General features: G+C 38.5%; 1 protein-coding gene across 9 annotated transcripts in view; it reads left to right on the top strand.

Annotated features, from left to right (window-relative positions):
• LOC133208492 (uncharacterized) overlaps nt 1-18713 on the top strand; it is a 276640-nt gene that overhangs the window by 217617 nt on the left and 40310 nt on the right. For 3 of the 9 annotated variants that reach the window (XR_009724384.1, XR_009724383.1, XR_009724389.1), the window contains one exon: nt 6888-6993. The exons of 1 other annotated variant lie outside the window; for it this stretch is intronic. Coding sequence is in view for 3 of the 8 variants with exons in the window: in XM_061346391.1 (XP_061202375.1) it covers nt 13601-13611; nt 16613-16882 (281 nt within the window). In the remaining 5 variants the exon portion in view is untranslated. Of the gene's footprint in view, nt 1-6887; nt 6994-9938; nt 10524-11460; nt 11670-13130; nt 13612-16612; nt 16883-18713 lie in introns of those variants that run through there. 5 more of the 9 variants (XR_009724386.1, XM_061346391.1, XR_009724390.1 and 2 more) reach the window with 5 other exon arrangements.

The following is an 18713-nucleotide window of genomic DNA, read 5'->3' as shown; positions in this document are numbered from 1 at the left end:
GAAATGCCCATCCTGCTTGTTCTTCTAATAGGGTTTTTTACCAGATTACAGCCCTTGACTTGTCTCTGTCATGACAAGTTTTGCGATGCAAATTCACTCACGATGTGAAGGGTAAGGTAAGAAAAGGAGGATGAATGAGTGGAGAAAGGAACAACAGTGAGAGAATTTGGGCTTTGACTGTGTTCAGTATTGATGATACACAGAATCACTGTAAAAACAGGTTAGGATAGTAGATTGGGAAGCAATATCAATATTGGCATCTCTACTAGTATTTGTTGCCCTATTGAATTTTTTAATTGCTTCAATGAGAGGATATAAAGATATGCAATTCTTTGGGAAGGAGACAGTCAAGCCAACTCCTTTTTTGGCCTGTGTAAACAGATATACATGTAATTATTGGAGACGCGAAGTCAAAGTTATGGATTCAAAGGAAAACGAGCATGGAGTATTTAGGGTTGTACTCCTCTGAGAGTTGTATTTATTTTTTTTTTTTTCCTACTTGGAAAAATGTGGAATTCTGAAACATACTTTGCTGCCCATTTTACACTCCTTTTGCTTATCTCTAGGAAATAAAGTCTAGGCTGTTCTCTATCGAATTCCTATAATTTCTGTCTCTGGCTTACCGTGTCTTCTGGTTCAGCAGTGCATGGGAGACATAGTCACGTAGTAAAACTTCAGCTTCTCCTCAATTGGGTGTCATCAGGGGAAATGTGCACTGTGGGTGAGCAGGTTCCAGAAATCTCAAACACTGCAGGAAAGCAGCTGGGAAGTTCCTCTTTTGGAAGCTGCTTTAGGACCTTAAAATTTAATCTTCCTTCCCCCAGTGGGATTTGGGCCCCTGCAGAAGTCTTATTGCCTGTCACTTCATAGGCATGAACAACAATTAAGAAGTTTCTACGATGTTGTGAGTACTAAGTTAAGTTGCGTGTGTGTGTATTCCTAATTACCTTTAACTGAGACAGACATAGGCTTAATATTGTGCCTTTCACATATTTGTATTCCCCTACATGTTGTTTCCATGGGTCAGTTTTGCTGTTAATAATTAGTCTTTTAAGAATGTTGGGCAAGGAATACACTGAATATAGCAAATTCCTGCTTTTCTACATATTGTCCTGTTGGATGTTCCTCACCAGGGCTGTATGAGGAAGCTAAGACAGTTCGTTTCACCTGGTAAGAAAAGGTGAGAAATTCTAATCAGAAATAATGATACTATGATGTTATTAATTTTTGAGAGAGTTCTGGTACACATAGTAAACTGGAGGTCTGCTTTGACAGTGCACAGAAAAGCTGTGTTAAGAAGTTAAATGTGCGTGGGAATATACTCTAGCACATGGGCACTGGCCCATGACAGTATCATACAACTCTTAACTCTCTAGAAGAAGTTGGCCGTATCCAAACTGTCTCATGGACTGTGCTTTCCCCTATGGTGCCAGGGAGAACTCTGGCAAGCCTGTGCCAAGGACTTGTCTAATAACTGAACTGCAGAGGCAATTAAAATCTACTGTCTGGGACTGCTTCTTCGTATTGTTTAATTTACTGGTGTAGAAGTGGCCAGAGAAGAATATTTGTCTGTTTGCTTATCCATTTTAATGAGGATCAGCACTCCAAATGGTATATCTTATGCATTTGGGAACTCATTTTGTTTTATAATTGCTGAAGACTTTTTGTTACAGGCTGCATTAAAGTGACACCCATGCTACTTCTGCCTATCTATTGGGAAATAAAGCCTAACATAAAAATGGAAGAAACAGCCTTAAGCAAGTGTAACACTGGCCACTGTACATAAGGTTCTGGGATGATGGGGCTGAAAGAACTTGCTTTTCCCCTGAGGTATTTTTTCCCCTTTCTTTAAGATTTTAGGGGATGACAGTGATTTCTCTCCGCCATAATATATAGTGCACTTCTGCTGTATGCTTCGAGTGCGTGCCTGTGTTTATTTGCACAGACACACATACACGAGTTGCCCGTTTATAGAAGAGATCTGTAATCTCTGTGTATGATCTTTGATAGTTGGTGTTAAGTGGTAGTGACAGGTCACGTGAACACTGAGGCTCAGACCCAGCAGGAGGCAGTGCATATGCATCTTCAGCATTAACACAATCGACATCCGCTCAACAGAAGGGTGGCTGGGTCTTTCCTTAGGAAACATATGCCAAAACTATTATCAGAGGCTACGTCATGGCCTGCAGCAAAGTGGACAGGATGTTAATGAGGAGGGAATTGTGGAAGGAATCAGGGTGCATCCCCTACTATCAAAACAGAATGCTGAATAAACAGATTATTTCCATTACCTTGCACTGTCAGCAGTCTTGGTATTTTGATCTTTATCAGGTTTGTGCTGATAAAGGTTGATTTTTCATTACTTACTTGATACAGGTTTGGGGGTGTTTTAAGTGTGTGTGTGTGTGTGTGGAGATAATGCAAACATCTGAGATGCTATAAAAGACACCGTGGACCCAAGACAGCTCATTATTTCTCCTTGACAAAGAAATCTCTGGTGCATCTTGTGATGTCTGTGACAGTGTGTAATGAGGCACTCTACTATGTCAAGCCCAGAGTCGTAATTCTGTCTTATCTGCTGCAGTAATGAGACTTTTTGAACTACTGAACTCAGCAGAAGTTATAGGTGAAAGAAAATGGTTTGTGTTTTGTAACAATCTACAACAGGTGGAGACCAGGGAATCTGAATCAGTTATTTTTCAGTTGAGGACCATGTATGAGAACCTTGAACTTAAATTCTTTAAGTTGTGTTGATGATTCCAACAGTGTCTGCTGCTGCTTTAATTTTATATTTGGCAATTTTCTTCTGTAATTCTGGATTGGAGGTACAATATTTTATTGCTTGCATTGCTTCTATTTGTTGTGGGTTTTTTTTCTTTCATCCTTTTCATCCTGTCCCTCTGCCCCTCTCAGAAGTTTTGCCTGAGTATCAAGAGTGAGATAAGTAAAATAAATACCTTTGGGGATAACAGCTGTCCATATAAGTATTTTTGTGGATCTGCTTTAGAAAACAAAATACCAGTGCAATATGAAACTATTTTTCCAAGATGCCAGCTGTTAAGAAGTTGCATTTTGATGGATTGATCAGAAGTTCAACACTTATATTAGTCTGATGTCCCTGAAATGTTAGGCTAGTTCCTCTGTTTATTTATAAAATTAATTAAATATGGCCAATGTCATAGCGAGTTCAGCTTACCATTACTTTTCAGCTGCCTTGTCTTCACCACAAAATGAATGTATTTTTTCCTACATCTTAGCCCACATACACTAACATGAGGTAAGCTGTAGCTGTAATATGAGTTATCAGGGTGACGTGGCTCTTAGCCTCTTGGCAAAGTATCTACAAACTCCTTTGTTTTGTTACGTTTTTACCAAATGTCAGCTAATGTGCGCTAAGAATAGGTCTTACTGCCTGCTCCCCCACCGGAATGACCTCAGCTGTGACCTGGAACTTCTGTGTCTCAGGCTGCAGAGATGGTTCCTGTGCCAGAGGTGTTCCAGCCTCAGCCCTTGAGCCCTGAGATTCAAATCCATGCCCTGATCTGCTAGAAAAGCGATGTTTGGTGCAGCAAAACCCATTGAACAGCCCTTGACTGGAAGTCATTGTAACTCATTATCAAGCTGAGCTCAATTTGAGGAACTAGCTATTGTTAAAGGGCCGTCTAAAACCTATGTTGTTTGTTCTTAAGCTTTTATTTGCAGGGAAAATGCCTCTAAATATCAGGTACTTCAGGAAGACTGAAGTTGGATCAGATCTATTTGTTTATGTAGCATACTGTCATTCCAGGTGACCTAGTTTAGGATTGTGATGAGATCTGAAGAGCAGATATTAAAAATGTTATTTGTGAGAGCCTGTGTGCTAGAACAATATGGGGTAAAATCATCTTAACGAGAAGCTAGATCATCAGCAGAATTTGTATCTCGGTAAATACAGTGGTTTTATTTTCCTTAAGAGGAACATAATGAGCCTCTTGCAGGAATGCATTTTCATAATGCTGAAAGAAAATAAGTAGAGGTTTTAGTTCTTTTAAAGCTTAAGCAGAAGCAATTTTCTGCAGTACCCCACAGTTGCGGCCATTGTGATTAAATAGTTATCATCAGCCTGCTCAAGATTCACACACAGTGATGGAACATTGATCAAAAATATTCTGTCATACTCTGGAAATAAAGTAACTGGTTTTAGTTTGTTTGGCAAAATAGCATAGAGATGTTTTATTATTATAAATCAAGATCCAGAACCTAAGAGTCCAAAATAGCACTGTAGCTTCCAGCTAGAAATCAAAGCCTGTCAGGTGGTATCACATCCACTGTCCTTTTCAGCTTTATTTGACCCAAGAGGAAATTTGTTGAAATGCTTGCTAACCTTTACTGAACAAGAGGAGCTACTTAATAAACATGATTTTTCCCTGGGGAGTTTTACTGCCTGGCTTAGGTTTAGGCAAGGTTTCCCCCTTAAAATTTTTCTACCCATGTTCTGAGTCTTCCGAGGAACACAGCAGTAGCTCTCATGGAAACTAGTTGCACTGGTGTTCCCCTGGAAGAAGCATAATATTTATTGACCACAGTATTAGGAAAACTAATAACAATAAAAATGCTATGTATAAGCCAATAAAAAAGGCAGATTCTTACTGTTCTAAACTTGCAAGGGGAATCTCATAAACCTTATGAGTTTTCATTATCTCATTCTTTATAGGGAAAAGGTAAAGTTATGGACAATGTGTAGGAAATAGAATGTATTTTGCTTTTCCTGAATGCATTCCGCTAGTACTTGTGCTGACTGCAGGTCATGTTATAAATGAATGAATAAAAAACGAATGAAGAAAGGCTATGTACAGAAGGAAAGCTGTATTATTACATGTTTTTCTATCCTGATTCTGGTTGTTGATATCCTCTAGTTAACAGGTTTGTTTCAGTGAGTAAAACTCATAATAACTTGTTACCTTTATTCAAAATAATAATTAAAAAAATCCTGGTTTTCTCACTTTAATGTCTTTGCTCAGAGTGAAATCCACATCACTCAAACTGAATACAAGCAAGTCTACTGATTTTCCTCCTTTTGGTCTACATCCATCAACCAGAATAAATTCCATATTGAAATAATAAATATGCCTTCCCACCGAGAGAATGGCATTGCATTCCCTTTTACTTCCAGACGTGAAGAATTGTTTGGATTTGTATGTTTTCTCTGTCAGCACTGAAGAACATGATAGCATTTCTTTGCAACTCCTGTGTCCCTGAAAAGGCATTTTTCCTTAATAGAAGTCCCTCACTTTTTACTTGATCCACTACTGCCTAAGTCATTGTGAACAAATATCTCACTCCAAGGGTATGTGCTAGAAATGCAACTGAGAGATTATTTAATAGACTTTCAGGCTGTGAGTAACACCTGCATCAGTAAGAGGTGAAAATTCAGCCACAATTTTAAAGATGCATCAGTTTGGCTGGTGGGAATGTTTTTCTTGTTTTTAAAGCCAGTGTTTTGAGACACGTATACATATACATATACCTGTATATATGTACGAGTGTGTAACAGAAAATAATTGGTTTTCATTGTTTGGATAACTAATTTTCTACAGAAAAAAAACAGTAATGGACATAAACCTTTTTGTCAAATAATTAGTCAAATAATTTGACAAATATTTTGTCAAATAGTTTAGCTTTGCATTATACGCAGATTTAGCTCTGTTCTGTGTTTTTATGTGTACACCCCATATTTTATTTATTACTGCTTAACTGTCATGCAAGTAGTACCCATTTTTGTATCATTGTTGGAGAGGAAGTTTATCAAGCACAGGCCACTGTTATCCAAATAAACTCATTGTCTGGATTTTCACAGGAAAATGAAATATGATGAATATGTAATGTTTCAGGATTTTTAAATGATTCCTTTGACTTTCAAATTTTCCATGTGGTTCATAGATTGATGAATAATTTTGTTCATGTCTCAACCAGAATAATTGAACCTGGTCTTTTAGAGCTGCATTGGTATGTGGAAAGTCATAAAAGTGAAACATATGCAGGTGCATTACCACTGCCAATGTACTGACTGAGGCTCAAATAAAAAATAAAAAATTTCCTTGCTTGAGAAAGATGTTACAAAATTCTTCTGGAAAACTGTTCTGTGCTTATTGTGTCTTAACTGTACTATTCACAATGGACAGTCTGTTTTCATTAACTACACATATCTAGCACATGCATTATATTTCTTGCGGAAGAGTGTACTACTCTATATAAGCTACAAAGAATCTGTATTCTTACCATAATTGACATGGTAATAACATATTCTGCAGTATTTTGTGGCAATTTTACAATGGTACAAAATTCTGCTGCTTCAACCTGGAATTCATTTCTTACAAAGGACATTTCTCTTGTTCCTTTGAATGATACTTAAAGGCCTCCATTGTTATATGGGGATACAAAATAGACATTAGAAGAGAAAATGAAGCAGATGACACTGGCTCTTACCAAGGGCTGATTATGCTTCTGAGAGCTGGATCTTGGCAGTAAAACACCTTAAGCTCTGAGGAGACTTAGGAAATGGTTGTTGATTTATAATATTTGATAGATTGAAAAGAAGGAACCCTGCCTAGTATAGTGTATGTCATGCTGATACCCTTTGCAAATAAAAATATAATGTATGTTAATATATGAAAATTTGGCTATTTTGACCAATAGCAGCACAAATGCATTGTTACTGAATAGCAGTAATAACCAACAAAACAGGATCAAGAGCAGCTCAAGAAAAAAAAATCTTTTACCCCTGAAATAACACTATTTGAATAGACTTGCTGCTCATGGATAATTATTGACATGACTTTTATTAATTCTGAAAATCACATCCTGCTCTGGTCCTAGAAGAACATGTTTAATAGCCCTTCTGCTTCCAGGTTCCTGAAGAAAGAGAGAATTCATAGGTGATACATGACCCTAGAAAAGTTCTGATTTCTAGGGTGAAGAAGAGTTTTCTTACACACAGATAACCTGTTAAACTGGGTGAGTAAGAAATTTTGGTCAGTTAAATTGCTTTTGGCTTTTCCATCATGCTGAGTTACTTAATTAATATTAGAAAAAAAAAAAAAAAAGAATGAGATACAAATGTAAGAAGCAGCAATTAAGTAAGTCTGACTTTGCTGTGACTGTAGAAAACTTAAGTGGAAGTGCTTAGTAGTTTTCCACTGAACAAACTACTTAAAGTCTTATAAGAGCAAACCCAAAGACTATATGGGTCAATGATAAACCATATGCCTATCCATACGTTTCAAAGACTGTCCTGTCCCTGGAAGAGATCCGGTAATTTGAGCTGAGCCCTAATACCTAATAAGGATATATTTCCAGTGGCTGGTCAGTGCTCTGAAAAAATTCAGGATACACATGTATTAAGCGTCACAGAATGAGAAAAAAAGGCAGGAAATGTATAATTTCTTAATCCCTCAGATAAGTTTTGAATCAAATATGCTATTCCCTCATGTTCTGTTCTTTATATCCAGGCTTGGTTTATTTCTTTATTTTTGCATTGACAGGATTAAGGAATTAATTTCTACTTGGTTTTATGTGTATTTTGAAATAAGTGTGATTAAAACAAGTGCTTAAGTAAAATTACCGAGGAAACATTTTGTATGCACTTAGGAAAATACACAAAGTAGAATTTATTATAGCATTCCTCTCTCATATAACTGAATGTTTCTTAAGATTATTTAATCTTCCACTATTGAGACTCACCCTAAAACCTTTAAGCAATGCATGGAAGTCTGAGGATATTGGAATTAAGGCTGGAGAAACATGTCTTACTGTGAGTTGAAAGAGAAGGACAAATCAGTGTTCTGATAAATGTAGCTGGAGGTGGGTGGAGAAGATTGGAGGAGCCCTTGTCTCCTCAGTTTGTTTTTTCTCCAGCTTGTAATGGGTGCTACAACTTACAGCTGGAGCTGTTTGTTAGCAGGACTTTGTGTCTGACCAAATAATATCAACATATAAATTAAGTAGAAGCCCTCACTTAATTTGGGGTAGAGGGAAGGATGATAATGTGGCTTCCTACTAAATTTTATTGCCAAAGTATATTTTATTGGTTGGAAGGAACATCCTTTAAGAGGTGATGATGTGCTGACTGGAGCTTTGCATCCAAGATTTATGCTGTGTACCATGGCTCTTTGATTTGTATCTATTCCACCTTTGCTTTAAAAGAAAGGGGGCTTGGAACTCCTGGATCATTAGACCTTCTAAAACTAGAATAAAAAAAAAAAGATTTCACTTCTGTTGGCAGCATTATTTTTTACTTATTGTAGCCCATGTTGGTATTATAATCAAGAAAGGAAATCTTGTTTTTTTTGTGGAATTCAAGCTCTGTCTTGAATAAGTATGGATTTTAACGCATGCTTAAGTGTGTGTCAAGGTGCACAGCTGAATGAAGCCTGTAATTTAAAATTTTATACATATATGAGCTCATTGCGCAAATAAAATCTGAGCAATTTGTAAAGTTGGTGTTGAAATACAAAATTTATAAATAGGTTAAAATACACTCTAGAAAATGAAGAGTAGAAAAATAACCATAACTTCCAAGTAATCTTAAACTGGATGTGATACTGCCATATAGACACTTAGGGACTTTAAGTTAATTATCTAAGCAATTTCTTCACAACTTTCAGTTAAAATTAAAGCCCTTGCCTCACTCTTCATTGGTTTTAAACTGCAGATTAATGAGCTGACAGAAGGAGAAAAAAAAAAACCTCACTTGACAACCTGCACCCCATGCCCACAGAATTCTGTGATCGATACTTCAGGGGAAGTTCTTGTGTCTTTAAGATACTTTGTTTTGGATTTTTAACTCTAACATGATTTTGAAACTTGGTGAAAGATGATGACACCTGATTAGCTGCCCAGTTAATCTCAGTCACAATAAAACAATAATATCAGTAATCTTTCAAAATTCACATGTTGGTAAATGCAGAGCTCTTTCTGTTATGTATTATTATTTATTTATACTATCAACCTTACCTTATATAAGGAAAGTGTTATGGTTTAGGGTTTGGATTTTTTTTTCCTCCCCACTTTGAATTAGATGTTGGTGTCCTTGGAAGTCACGTCCCTGCTACCTGGAGGGAAGACCTTAGGACTGGAGTTCCAGCATGAGTTTATGTTGCATCTCTGCTCCTGACAGTCCCCAGCATGGGATTGGCAGAATTTACCCTCCTTTCCAATGTTTTCCCTATTCATTCTAATACTAATGCCCTGATATCTTCATTGGCACCCTCAAGTGAATTCCCTCCTTACTCTGGCAGATTTCTTTAAATACTGATGGCCAGTAAGCATTGCACTCTGTTAGCAGTCCAGTAGGCCCAATAACAAGTACTTTAAAATTGAGGGCATTGTACTCTGTCTTGCACAGTATTTTGCTGTGGGTTTTTTTTCAAGCCACAACTGAAGCATCTGTTGATTCTAAAAACAATTTGCAACTGTTCATATTAACAAATTAAAAAAGGAGGTGAGAGACAAGTGCTTACAAGATTCCTTTCATGGTCACACTAATGAGTCGTTTGCAGACACTCAGTTGTGCAGTGAACTTACTGGACATCCATATGGCCAGAGACTAAATCTGCAAAAGCATATACATGATGTTGGGTGGCAGGTATCAAAATTAGTCAGTGGAATCGAGTAGCTTTAGAAAAGGGGCCTTGAGGGTTTTTTGACACATTTCACCTTTTTCAGCAAGGCTGAAAACTTGGGTATAGTTAAGTATGGCTTAGAATTGGGTTTAGATACAGCTATTTAACTTTATCAGACTATCCTGGGGAACTTTATAGTTCTTGGCTTCACGAATGATAATGATCTGCTGGGGAATTACTGTTTTATAAGTGAAAAGGCGAAAGTGGCTGTAGTTCTCTTTGTCCAGCCTCTAGTGTGTGATACATTATTGGACTGATTCCAGTTTCCTGTTTATATAGGGTCTGGCTTTGATGCGAGTACAAGAGATTAAGAAGCAGAAGCAGAGTTCCTGTTTTAGAAGTTTCTCATTAAGATGTATGGAAGTCCAGTGACACTCTGCTGACAATTATTAAAAACATCAGACTGGAGAGCACATACTTTTATATCAGCACCAAAGATTTAAAGGCGCACCACCTCAGTAACATCCCCACTACTTCATCTTTGATCAAAGCCACAGATTAGGAGGATATTTTGCATGTTGTTTTACACACGTTTTAAGCTAAGGAAGATCATTCTGAAAAACTTATTTGTCTATACAAGAGAATTTAAGAAAATAATTCCTACATTAAATAAAATCACAGAGTTTTTGTCTGAAGTTCATTTGTCAACCAAAGTGATTTGGAAACTGTTGATAGCAATTTGTTAGCTGCATTTTACATTAAGAAGTTGTACTTTACTTGCAGTTTCAGTGTCTTTAGCAAAGTTTCATGCCATTATCTCTTACTATACCTCTGACTGATTAATTACAGTTCTCCTTAGTACAGAGCTCCACCTCCCTGGGATTGAGATAGGGTAACCTATTGCCCTGACTCTTGCTGTTGTACTAATGACTCGTTTGGCAGTCCAAACTTTTTTGTTTTGTGTTGTTAATGAGTTACAAACCCCTGTTATTTTCTGTTTGTCATCTTTCATCAAGAAATGATAAATAAGTCTATGCATATGAATTCTGTTATATGCAATATAATTCTGGTAACAGCATATATGATAACTGGAGCATGATAACCAGTAACAGAAAGCTTATACTTACAGCTGTTTGAAAAATCACTGTCTTTATACATTTGAAATAGAGAACTGGCTAGATTTAATTTCTGCTCTGGTGTGTGTTTATACTGACTTTTTGTTCTTTTTTGTTACTTATGGTTGTGTAATTTACATTTACTTAATAATCCAGAATGTTTAGAAAATAGAAAAAGGGTTGTCTGCTGTAAAAGTACTCCTATCAGCAAGCGGGTAGTTGTCAAATGTTAAAACTAAATAAGATCCAACTGGGCATAATTAAACCAGGATTTCCACTTAATAAGGTGCATGCATGTATATTGGAACTGCTGAATTCAGAGGTGGACTGGATTATCCTTATATTAATTTTTAAGTTATTAGCTCTTGAAAAAAGAACTTAAAAATGAAGAGAGCTTATTAAGCTCAGCTCTGGTATCTTCAGTGAGACACCATGAGACTTCTTTCATGGAAGCTTCCTTCTCCTCTTCCATCCCCAGAAAATCAGGGCAATTTAGCTTTCTCTAGAAAGGGCCCACAACAGAATTTTTAAAGACAGTATTTATTTAATATGCCTGTAGAACAACAGACCTTGAATGGGGTTTTTTTTTTTTAGGTTTGTTATGTGAAAGCAGAGCTCACCATCTTAAATTCAGTTGAAATCTTATGTCCTTTTATATAACCTCCCTACCCATGGAGTGCTCAGTATGACTAAGGAATCCCTGTGAACACATCAGGTTATTGTGAACACATCTATGATTTTAATTGGGACTGGGTAAAACAAGTCTTCAGTTACATATCTGAGCACTGCAGCCATCTAACCCTGCTTCTTAGGTCCTCTCATCCTCTTAACACAAGTGCATGTTGAATTTTAGTCAGCCAGGAAATGCTGACCTGTGAGACCAAGGCGTGTTTGGCATGCTGTAATGTCAGGCTGTTACAGGGGTGCCCTCAGCTGATGGGGAGTGGCTGCAATGGTAAGCATGCATGCCTTTGTTAAACATAATCAGTATACCTGTAGTGTTTATATGTGGCTTGATTTATTTCCACTGGGACAGTGTTTTATTCTGCTTTAGATCCAACATGGAAGAGATCTGGCATGTCTTTGTTAACACTAGATACATAAAGTGCTCAAGAAAACATTAAAATCAAAGCTTTGCTCATATTTATATTTCTGTTCTGGATGCGATTTTGGAAGCAAAGCTGAATCTTACAATTAAACAGAGTGACTCTGAAGTCCTCCTCCTCAGAGCTGCAAAGATAGGCCATCACAGCAGCTGGCAAACCTGCCCTTTGCAGTGTAGAGTGATGTTAGTGTTCCAACACAGTCTCCACAGAGAATCTCCAATATTATTATCTTCTCCCTGATATCCGTAAGAGATTTTCTAAAGAAGCCCTGGTGGTGTCCAGGCAGGTACATTATCACAGTCATCACAAGAGGGGGTTAGTACAGCTGCCTTTTCCTTACCAGAGATGTACTCCTGCTCCTACCTTATGACCATGTACCATGTTTACTGTGCTCTCTCTTTTCATGCCACGTTTAATATCATGGCAATGTGCATGTAATAAATCTTGAAGATCACTAAATATTTTCTATGGCATTAAATACACAGAAATAGAGCAGTCAGCATCTAGGAACTGTAACTTTATCAGCAACACCACTACTACCATCACTATCAGTACTTAAACTGGATGCTCCAGGTCTACCCAGCTGCTGTTGCCTCTTAGCAGCATGCAACACAAGTTCTTCTTGTACCAGTCAGGCATTATATCTTAAGCACAATAGAAATATAAATAAAATATCAATTTAAAAGCCCAACCACAAAAAAATACCACCTCTGGGTTTAACAATGAGACAGCAAAAGCTTAAAAAGATATTTTTCTAGTTGGCTGCTGCAGTTACTCAAGAAAATTTTCCAGAAATTGCAATTTTACTGTTTCAGGCAGGAGGAAAAAACCCCAAACCAAACAGTCCAAACAAATTGCTCATAGAAGAATAAAAAAATAATTTAAAGTTTAAAATAGCATTTTAAAAACAGAAAAACAAATCCCAAGGCTTATCATTCCTTTGCATAATATATCTAAGCAGAGCTAAGGCCTTTTTTCCATACACAGGCTTCTTTCCAAGTAGAGAGGGCCAGAATAGCATGCAGTTTTGAAAACTATCCCATTACTTTGCAGCAAATTTAGCCTTCAGTTTTGTATGCATCATGGGCAGCTTCAGTTTCAACCTTCAAGCTATTGTATATGTAATAGTATCTTAGAAATATATATGACAAATGGGATATATTTTGTTGGTGATAGTTACTGGAATTTGTTATTGTGCAAAAGTATAGTTGTAGAGATACAGTTTTGCTTACTGTTAAATAGTCAGAGCCTGAGTTACATGGGATAGTTGGGATATAAAGCAGGACTTTTGTTTTATGGTTTGGTTGTTGTTTTTTTTTTCTCTTTGCTGGCTTTTACTGTAGGCCAATTAAAGAACTTGGCAGTGGGGGGTTTTTATCGTTTCTGGAACATGTCAAAGCTTCCTAACGCACATGTTTTCCAGATGCTGAAATGAAGGCACCTAAGTTTTGCAGGCTTTATTTTTATCCATCAGTGACCGTCTTGGAGCAAGTGACATTCAATCAATAAGCTACATTTTCTTTTTTTTCAAGGTAGCTATAAGAGTATGATATAGAGAAAAGAACTGTAACACTGTGAACTGCAGTTCATACAAGAAATTATTGTCACAGCTCCTAACGCCAAGTGCACTGAACTGGAATAAGCAGAGCTGGAATGAAATAGAAAATAAAAAACAAAAGTTGACTCCCTGCCTTTAATCAGTAAGCTGTACTGTGACCCCTGTAAGTATCAAATAACCCATAAAAAGAGCTCATGTTGTAACAACTCTTTGGAAAACTACATGGAATTAAGGTATTTGCATCTCTCAAGAGGGTGTTCGTTTATAAGGTGTATGTTTTGCTCTACTTGAAGGTACATATGCTGTCTTAAGCTGAGTATTATTGTGCTGCGTAATATTTGGCCTGTTTTTTGGGAAATTTTAATATAGCAAGTTTTAACCATGGACAAATATCAAATGTTTTCTGTGATTAAGCTTTGGGTTTGTCTTAGATACCAGTATTTCAAGTTCTAGACATAAAACTATGTAAAGCTCTCTAATGGCCCTTAAAGGAAACCACAAACTGTTTCTTGAGTTGGTTATACAAGGAGTCACTCCAAGGGCCTTGGTCCTGCAGCCCTTGAAGTCAATAGCTGCGCTCCCATAGATTTTTGTGGTACAGGCACGGCGGGCGCTCTCTGCCTTGCGCAGGAGCCAGCTGAAGTCAGCCCTCGTGCTCTGTCAGACAGTTCAAAGCTAGCAAAGCTGTCATCATCGCTGGCAAGCCCTAGGGGTAAAGTGAGGACAGGGCGAGGCTGCCAGAGCAGTTCCCGGCGATGAACTCTCTCAGGTCACTCCTCCAGCAGAGCTGCAGGCAGCAGCGGACATCACCAAGTAGCCACCCCGGCCTCTGGCCAGTGGCTTTAGGGTAGCGCTGGCCTTTTGGGCTGGTGTACTGCCATCTGTGCCTTGCATTTCCAAAGGCCATCTTCTCTTATGTGTGTATTTCATCCAAACTCTGAAAATGTTAAGCCTGCTCATAAGTGTTGGAGTGTGCAGACATCACCACAGGCAGTAAAAGCCTGCAGAACTGTTGCCAGCCAAAGAGTTCTTGTATGTGCAGATGCAGGGGCTGAAATTGTAGTACCATTTTTGCAAGGTCTTGTACCTGCATTTGAAGTGAAAGCACATGCATGTGCTTTGTGCATGCAGGCTCAAAAGAATCCCTGCTGAAAATTTACCTTTGCTGCAGTCACACAAAATAACTAAAACCCAAGCACATACATTTTCAGTTAAATGTCATTTTTCTTTCCCCCCATGTATTATTCAAAGGAAACTTACCTTATGTAGAGTCCCATCATTCAGCTGATTGTGTTAGATGTTGATATAAACCTTTAAGTAAAAAAGTAGTTTTTCTTGTCTATGTCTGTGCGGTTTGATCATATATGTAAAAACAAATGTGTGTGTGCACATGCATGCATGGGTGCATGTGATCTCATAGCCAGCATTATATCTTGAGGCTTTCACTAGTGGTTCTATTATAGCTAGGCTCACTCAAGATATGCTTTTTCTTTGACAGTGACATGTAGCATTGCCTTGATTAATATTATTACTCTAGGGAATATAAAAGAAAAGTGGAGCAAGAAAATTATTGTTACAGTAAAAGCCATTCAAATGAACATGCTTATTAACATGCCTCTCAATTGCACAGAGACTAAAAGACAGGGAGTGCGTTCTCCTCTCCCACATTGCTCTGCATATTTTGTCATTATGCTGCAGAGCTGTCGCGACTGCTGTCTCCTGGTTATGATTTTCAAATCCCAGTTGATGATTAATACCTTTGGCTCAGACAACTGTAAAAGGCCGGTGCTGTTGCTGCATACATTTTCGCACTGCTCTGACAGTGGTGATGTGCATCACAATGTGGAGGGACATGGAGGGTGGAAAGGAGCCAAGAGAGAAAGAAAGAGTGTGTCACGCAAGCAGTAATTTTTTCCATATATTTTCCCTGTTTTCCAGGTCAGCACTCGGACAGGTTCAGCCAGAAAGCACATTTCACGAATGTCTTGCATTTCTGTAGCACCTTTTATTTACAAATATTCTAAAGCCTCTCATGAGGAGATTAAAAATCTAGGTTTCATGGATAAACTCAGTGTCCTCAGGTAAAGAGGAAGAGTGGACAAGGTGTGGAATTTCATCCAGGTGTTGCTGGAGACTGTACCTTTGCCAGGGAAAGAGTGTCCCTGAGCTGACAGTAGGTTCACACAAAAGCTTAGAGGGAAGGCAGCGGGTATACTGATCAACAACAGTAGTTCAACTACTGATGAACACTCAAGGTAGATAAATGTAATCATGAGGAAAAAATGAATGAGAAATTCATAGAAGTATTATAGGATTCCTGATGTTCCTCATTCTGCTTTCTAGGACTGCTTTGGCTGTCTCTTTTTTCCATCTCTATCTGCTCTCTTGCATATTCACTTTTCCTTTTGGTACTTTCTGTCCCACTATACCATAGAATCATAGAATAGTTAGGGTTGGAAAGGACCTTAAGATCGTCAACTTCCAAACCCCCTGCCATGGGCAGGGACACCTCGCCCTAAACGACATTACCCAGGGCTTCGTCCAACCTAGCCTTGAACACTGCCAGGGATGAAGCATTCACAACCTCCCTGGATAACCTATTCCACTGCCTCACTACCCTCACAGGAAAGAATTTCCTCCTTATATCCAATCTAAATTTCCCCTGTTTAAGTTTGAACCCATTACCCCTTGTCCTACCACTACAGTCCCTAATGAAGAGTCCATCCCCAGCATCCCTATATGCCCCCTTCAGATACTGGAAGGCTGCTATGAGGTCTCCATGCAGCCTTCTCTTCTCCAGGCTGAACAGCCCCAACTTTCTCAGCCAATCTTCATATGGGAGGTGCTTCAGTCCCCTGACCATACACCCGTCTCTCCTCAAGTTCCTTTTCCTCTCAGTCCTAGAGCCTCTCACCTGGCTATTTGGGTTCCTCTCTCAAATGTAGGCATGGGCATTTACAGAGTTTTAGTGCATTGGTAATGGTCCAAAACAAGTCTAATGCACACAAAAATTACTTAGGAGAACCTGTGTATGCACTGGTGAGTGTGCAATACCTGGTGCTTGTATTATTTATTATGTAAATGTATCTACCTATGAAAAACAGTGTCAGCCTCTCTCAGACTGGGATGCTGAGTGTGCTGGACATTTGTGAACAGTACTGTTGTGAGTTGTACCCTTCCCGTTTGTCACTGAGGATGTTTGCTCAGATTTAAGTATTGTTTTTGTTTTGGCAGAGGGGGAAAGCTGGGAGCAGGAAGCGGCTGCACCCTGATGGCTGTCATTTCCCCTGCGCGCAACTCCTGTTTACTGCCAGCTGCTTTCTTACAGACACATTGCCCGGGCTTTGACATGACTGGGCCCGTCACTGACTCAGAACTAGTAAACTTTGTGTGGCTACTGGCTCATTTGTGCTGTTCTTTGCAAACAACAAGGTCAGCCTGGGGAAAGAAAAATAAAATCAAAAATAGTCATAGGATCTTTCACAATCCTCTGCTCGGATTAGGGTACGTGTGTTCCCACTGAGTCAGTAAATGACAGCAGCAGGGAACGTCTCAAGTGGACAGTGGGGAGCTCTGCAGACCTCTGATGCAGAAGCTGCTTTTCCAGCAGGATGTGGAGGAGATCCTGGTAGACTGATGGCTGGCTGCCCGGTTTGCAATGTGTCCTGTCAGGCCTCCGTCTGAATTCCTCCCCCTGTGAAAGCTTTCATTACATTTGTCACTTGATACATTAGTTTGTTTTAATGCACTGGAACCCCACGTACGCTTAACAACCGCTTTCTTCTTGTTTTATGGGGCTCCACTGTGTTTGGAAAGGAATTAAAGCATTTGAAAGGCTTGGCAGTTTCATTCGAGATGGACATCCAATCCAAATTAGTGTAAGTCACTTAAAATTGAAGTAAAATGTTTTCAGGAGAGTGATCTGATAAATATTGGCTTAAACTAATTGGATTTTCAATAGACAAATTACTGCATTTTTCTCATTACTTAGTGCTCTGTAAAGACTTTCATGTTGTATGGGAGAATACAGTTCCCCGCTTTTGAGCTGAGGAGGAGAGAAAACACTGACTGAAGGTACTTTCTGAGTCACTGAATGCTGCAGATTGGGTGGCTGAGGGATGTTCAGCCTTCCAGGCTGCTTGCTTACTGTTGAAGGGGCGTTGCCATTTTCCAGTGTTTTCCCACAGGTTTCCACATCCTTATGCTCATTGTATGGATGAGATGATTGTCAGGCTGCCACTGACCTGTCCGAAAGAAGGCTCTCACCTGGAGAAGCAAAGCATATAGCCTCTTGTATTACGTATAGAGTAGCAATTGTGGTTTTTTTAATAAGCAAAAGCAGTGCTTATTTTCAGGTAAGGTGTACAGGAAATAATGTGTCTCCGTTCAAAGTCAACTTCTGTATTCTAATAAGCTATTAATTAGAGCTAAATAGGATCTAAATAAATATTCATTTTTAGGAGTTTTGTTTAAAGTATTATTATCCCCGATAGAAAAAGAAAACAAACAGGGATTCTTAAAATCTTACCTAATGTTGGGAACACCATCATTTAATTCCTTCTAAAACATGTTTTCTGTAAAGAACTGGTGTGAATTTATTTTATTCCCAGTGCTTGTCCAAAATTTCCCCTTTCATTGAATATCAGAGTGGATGTCATATGGAGAAAGGAGCTGCTCCTCAAAAGGTACAAGACCATGTGGCCTTGAGAGGTGGTTGGTTGGTGCAGAGAACTGAAATAGCTTCTTTTTCGTAGTATTGAAATGTTTGTATGAGCAGTAGTAGTAAGAGTGTATTTTAGTGTCCGTGCAGTAAAATTGAATTTGCATGTGGATGCAATTAGATAATATTGAGTTGTAATGGTCAGTATGCAAATAAAACCATGATATTCTTTCATCTAGCTTCCTGTGTAGGGAGTAGTAGACATGGAAAATAGAGTGGTGCTATGTAGAATTACTGTGTCACTTATTTTTCTAATGCAAAATAACCCAAAGCAAGGTTTGTCAGTGGGATATTTGTTCTCAGTTTAGGAGAGCCAGTAGTTTACTGCACTGCTGAAGCATGCAAATATGTATTTTTTCAGGGCATATTTGGTGTATCTCATGCAGTCTTGACCATGCCAAGTCCAGTATCCCAGCTGAAAAACGTTTCAGTCAGTGCACTGCATTTCCATGTGATTATGCTGGTGTGGTAAACTTTTTTTTTGTTACCTTTTGAATAGATAATTTAAAATTGTTCTCTGTAGGGATGTACTCCATTCCTGTCTGCCTATCAGTCTTTCTATCTGAATGCAGAAGTATTTGATTAGTGTATTTAAAGTAATAAAGATGTCAACAG

This window comes from Neopsephotus bourkii, unplaced genomic scaffold (assembly GCF_033783945.1).
Source record: "Neopsephotus bourkii isolate Nb327-2 ecotype Australia unplaced genomic scaffold, CSIRO-AGI_Nbou_v1 NB_272, whole genome shotgun sequence".
Lineage (NCBI taxonomy): Eukaryota > Metazoa > Chordata > Aves > Psittaciformes > Psittacidae > Neopsephotus > Neopsephotus bourkii.
This window is presented reverse-complemented; position numbering and strand designations above follow the sequence as displayed.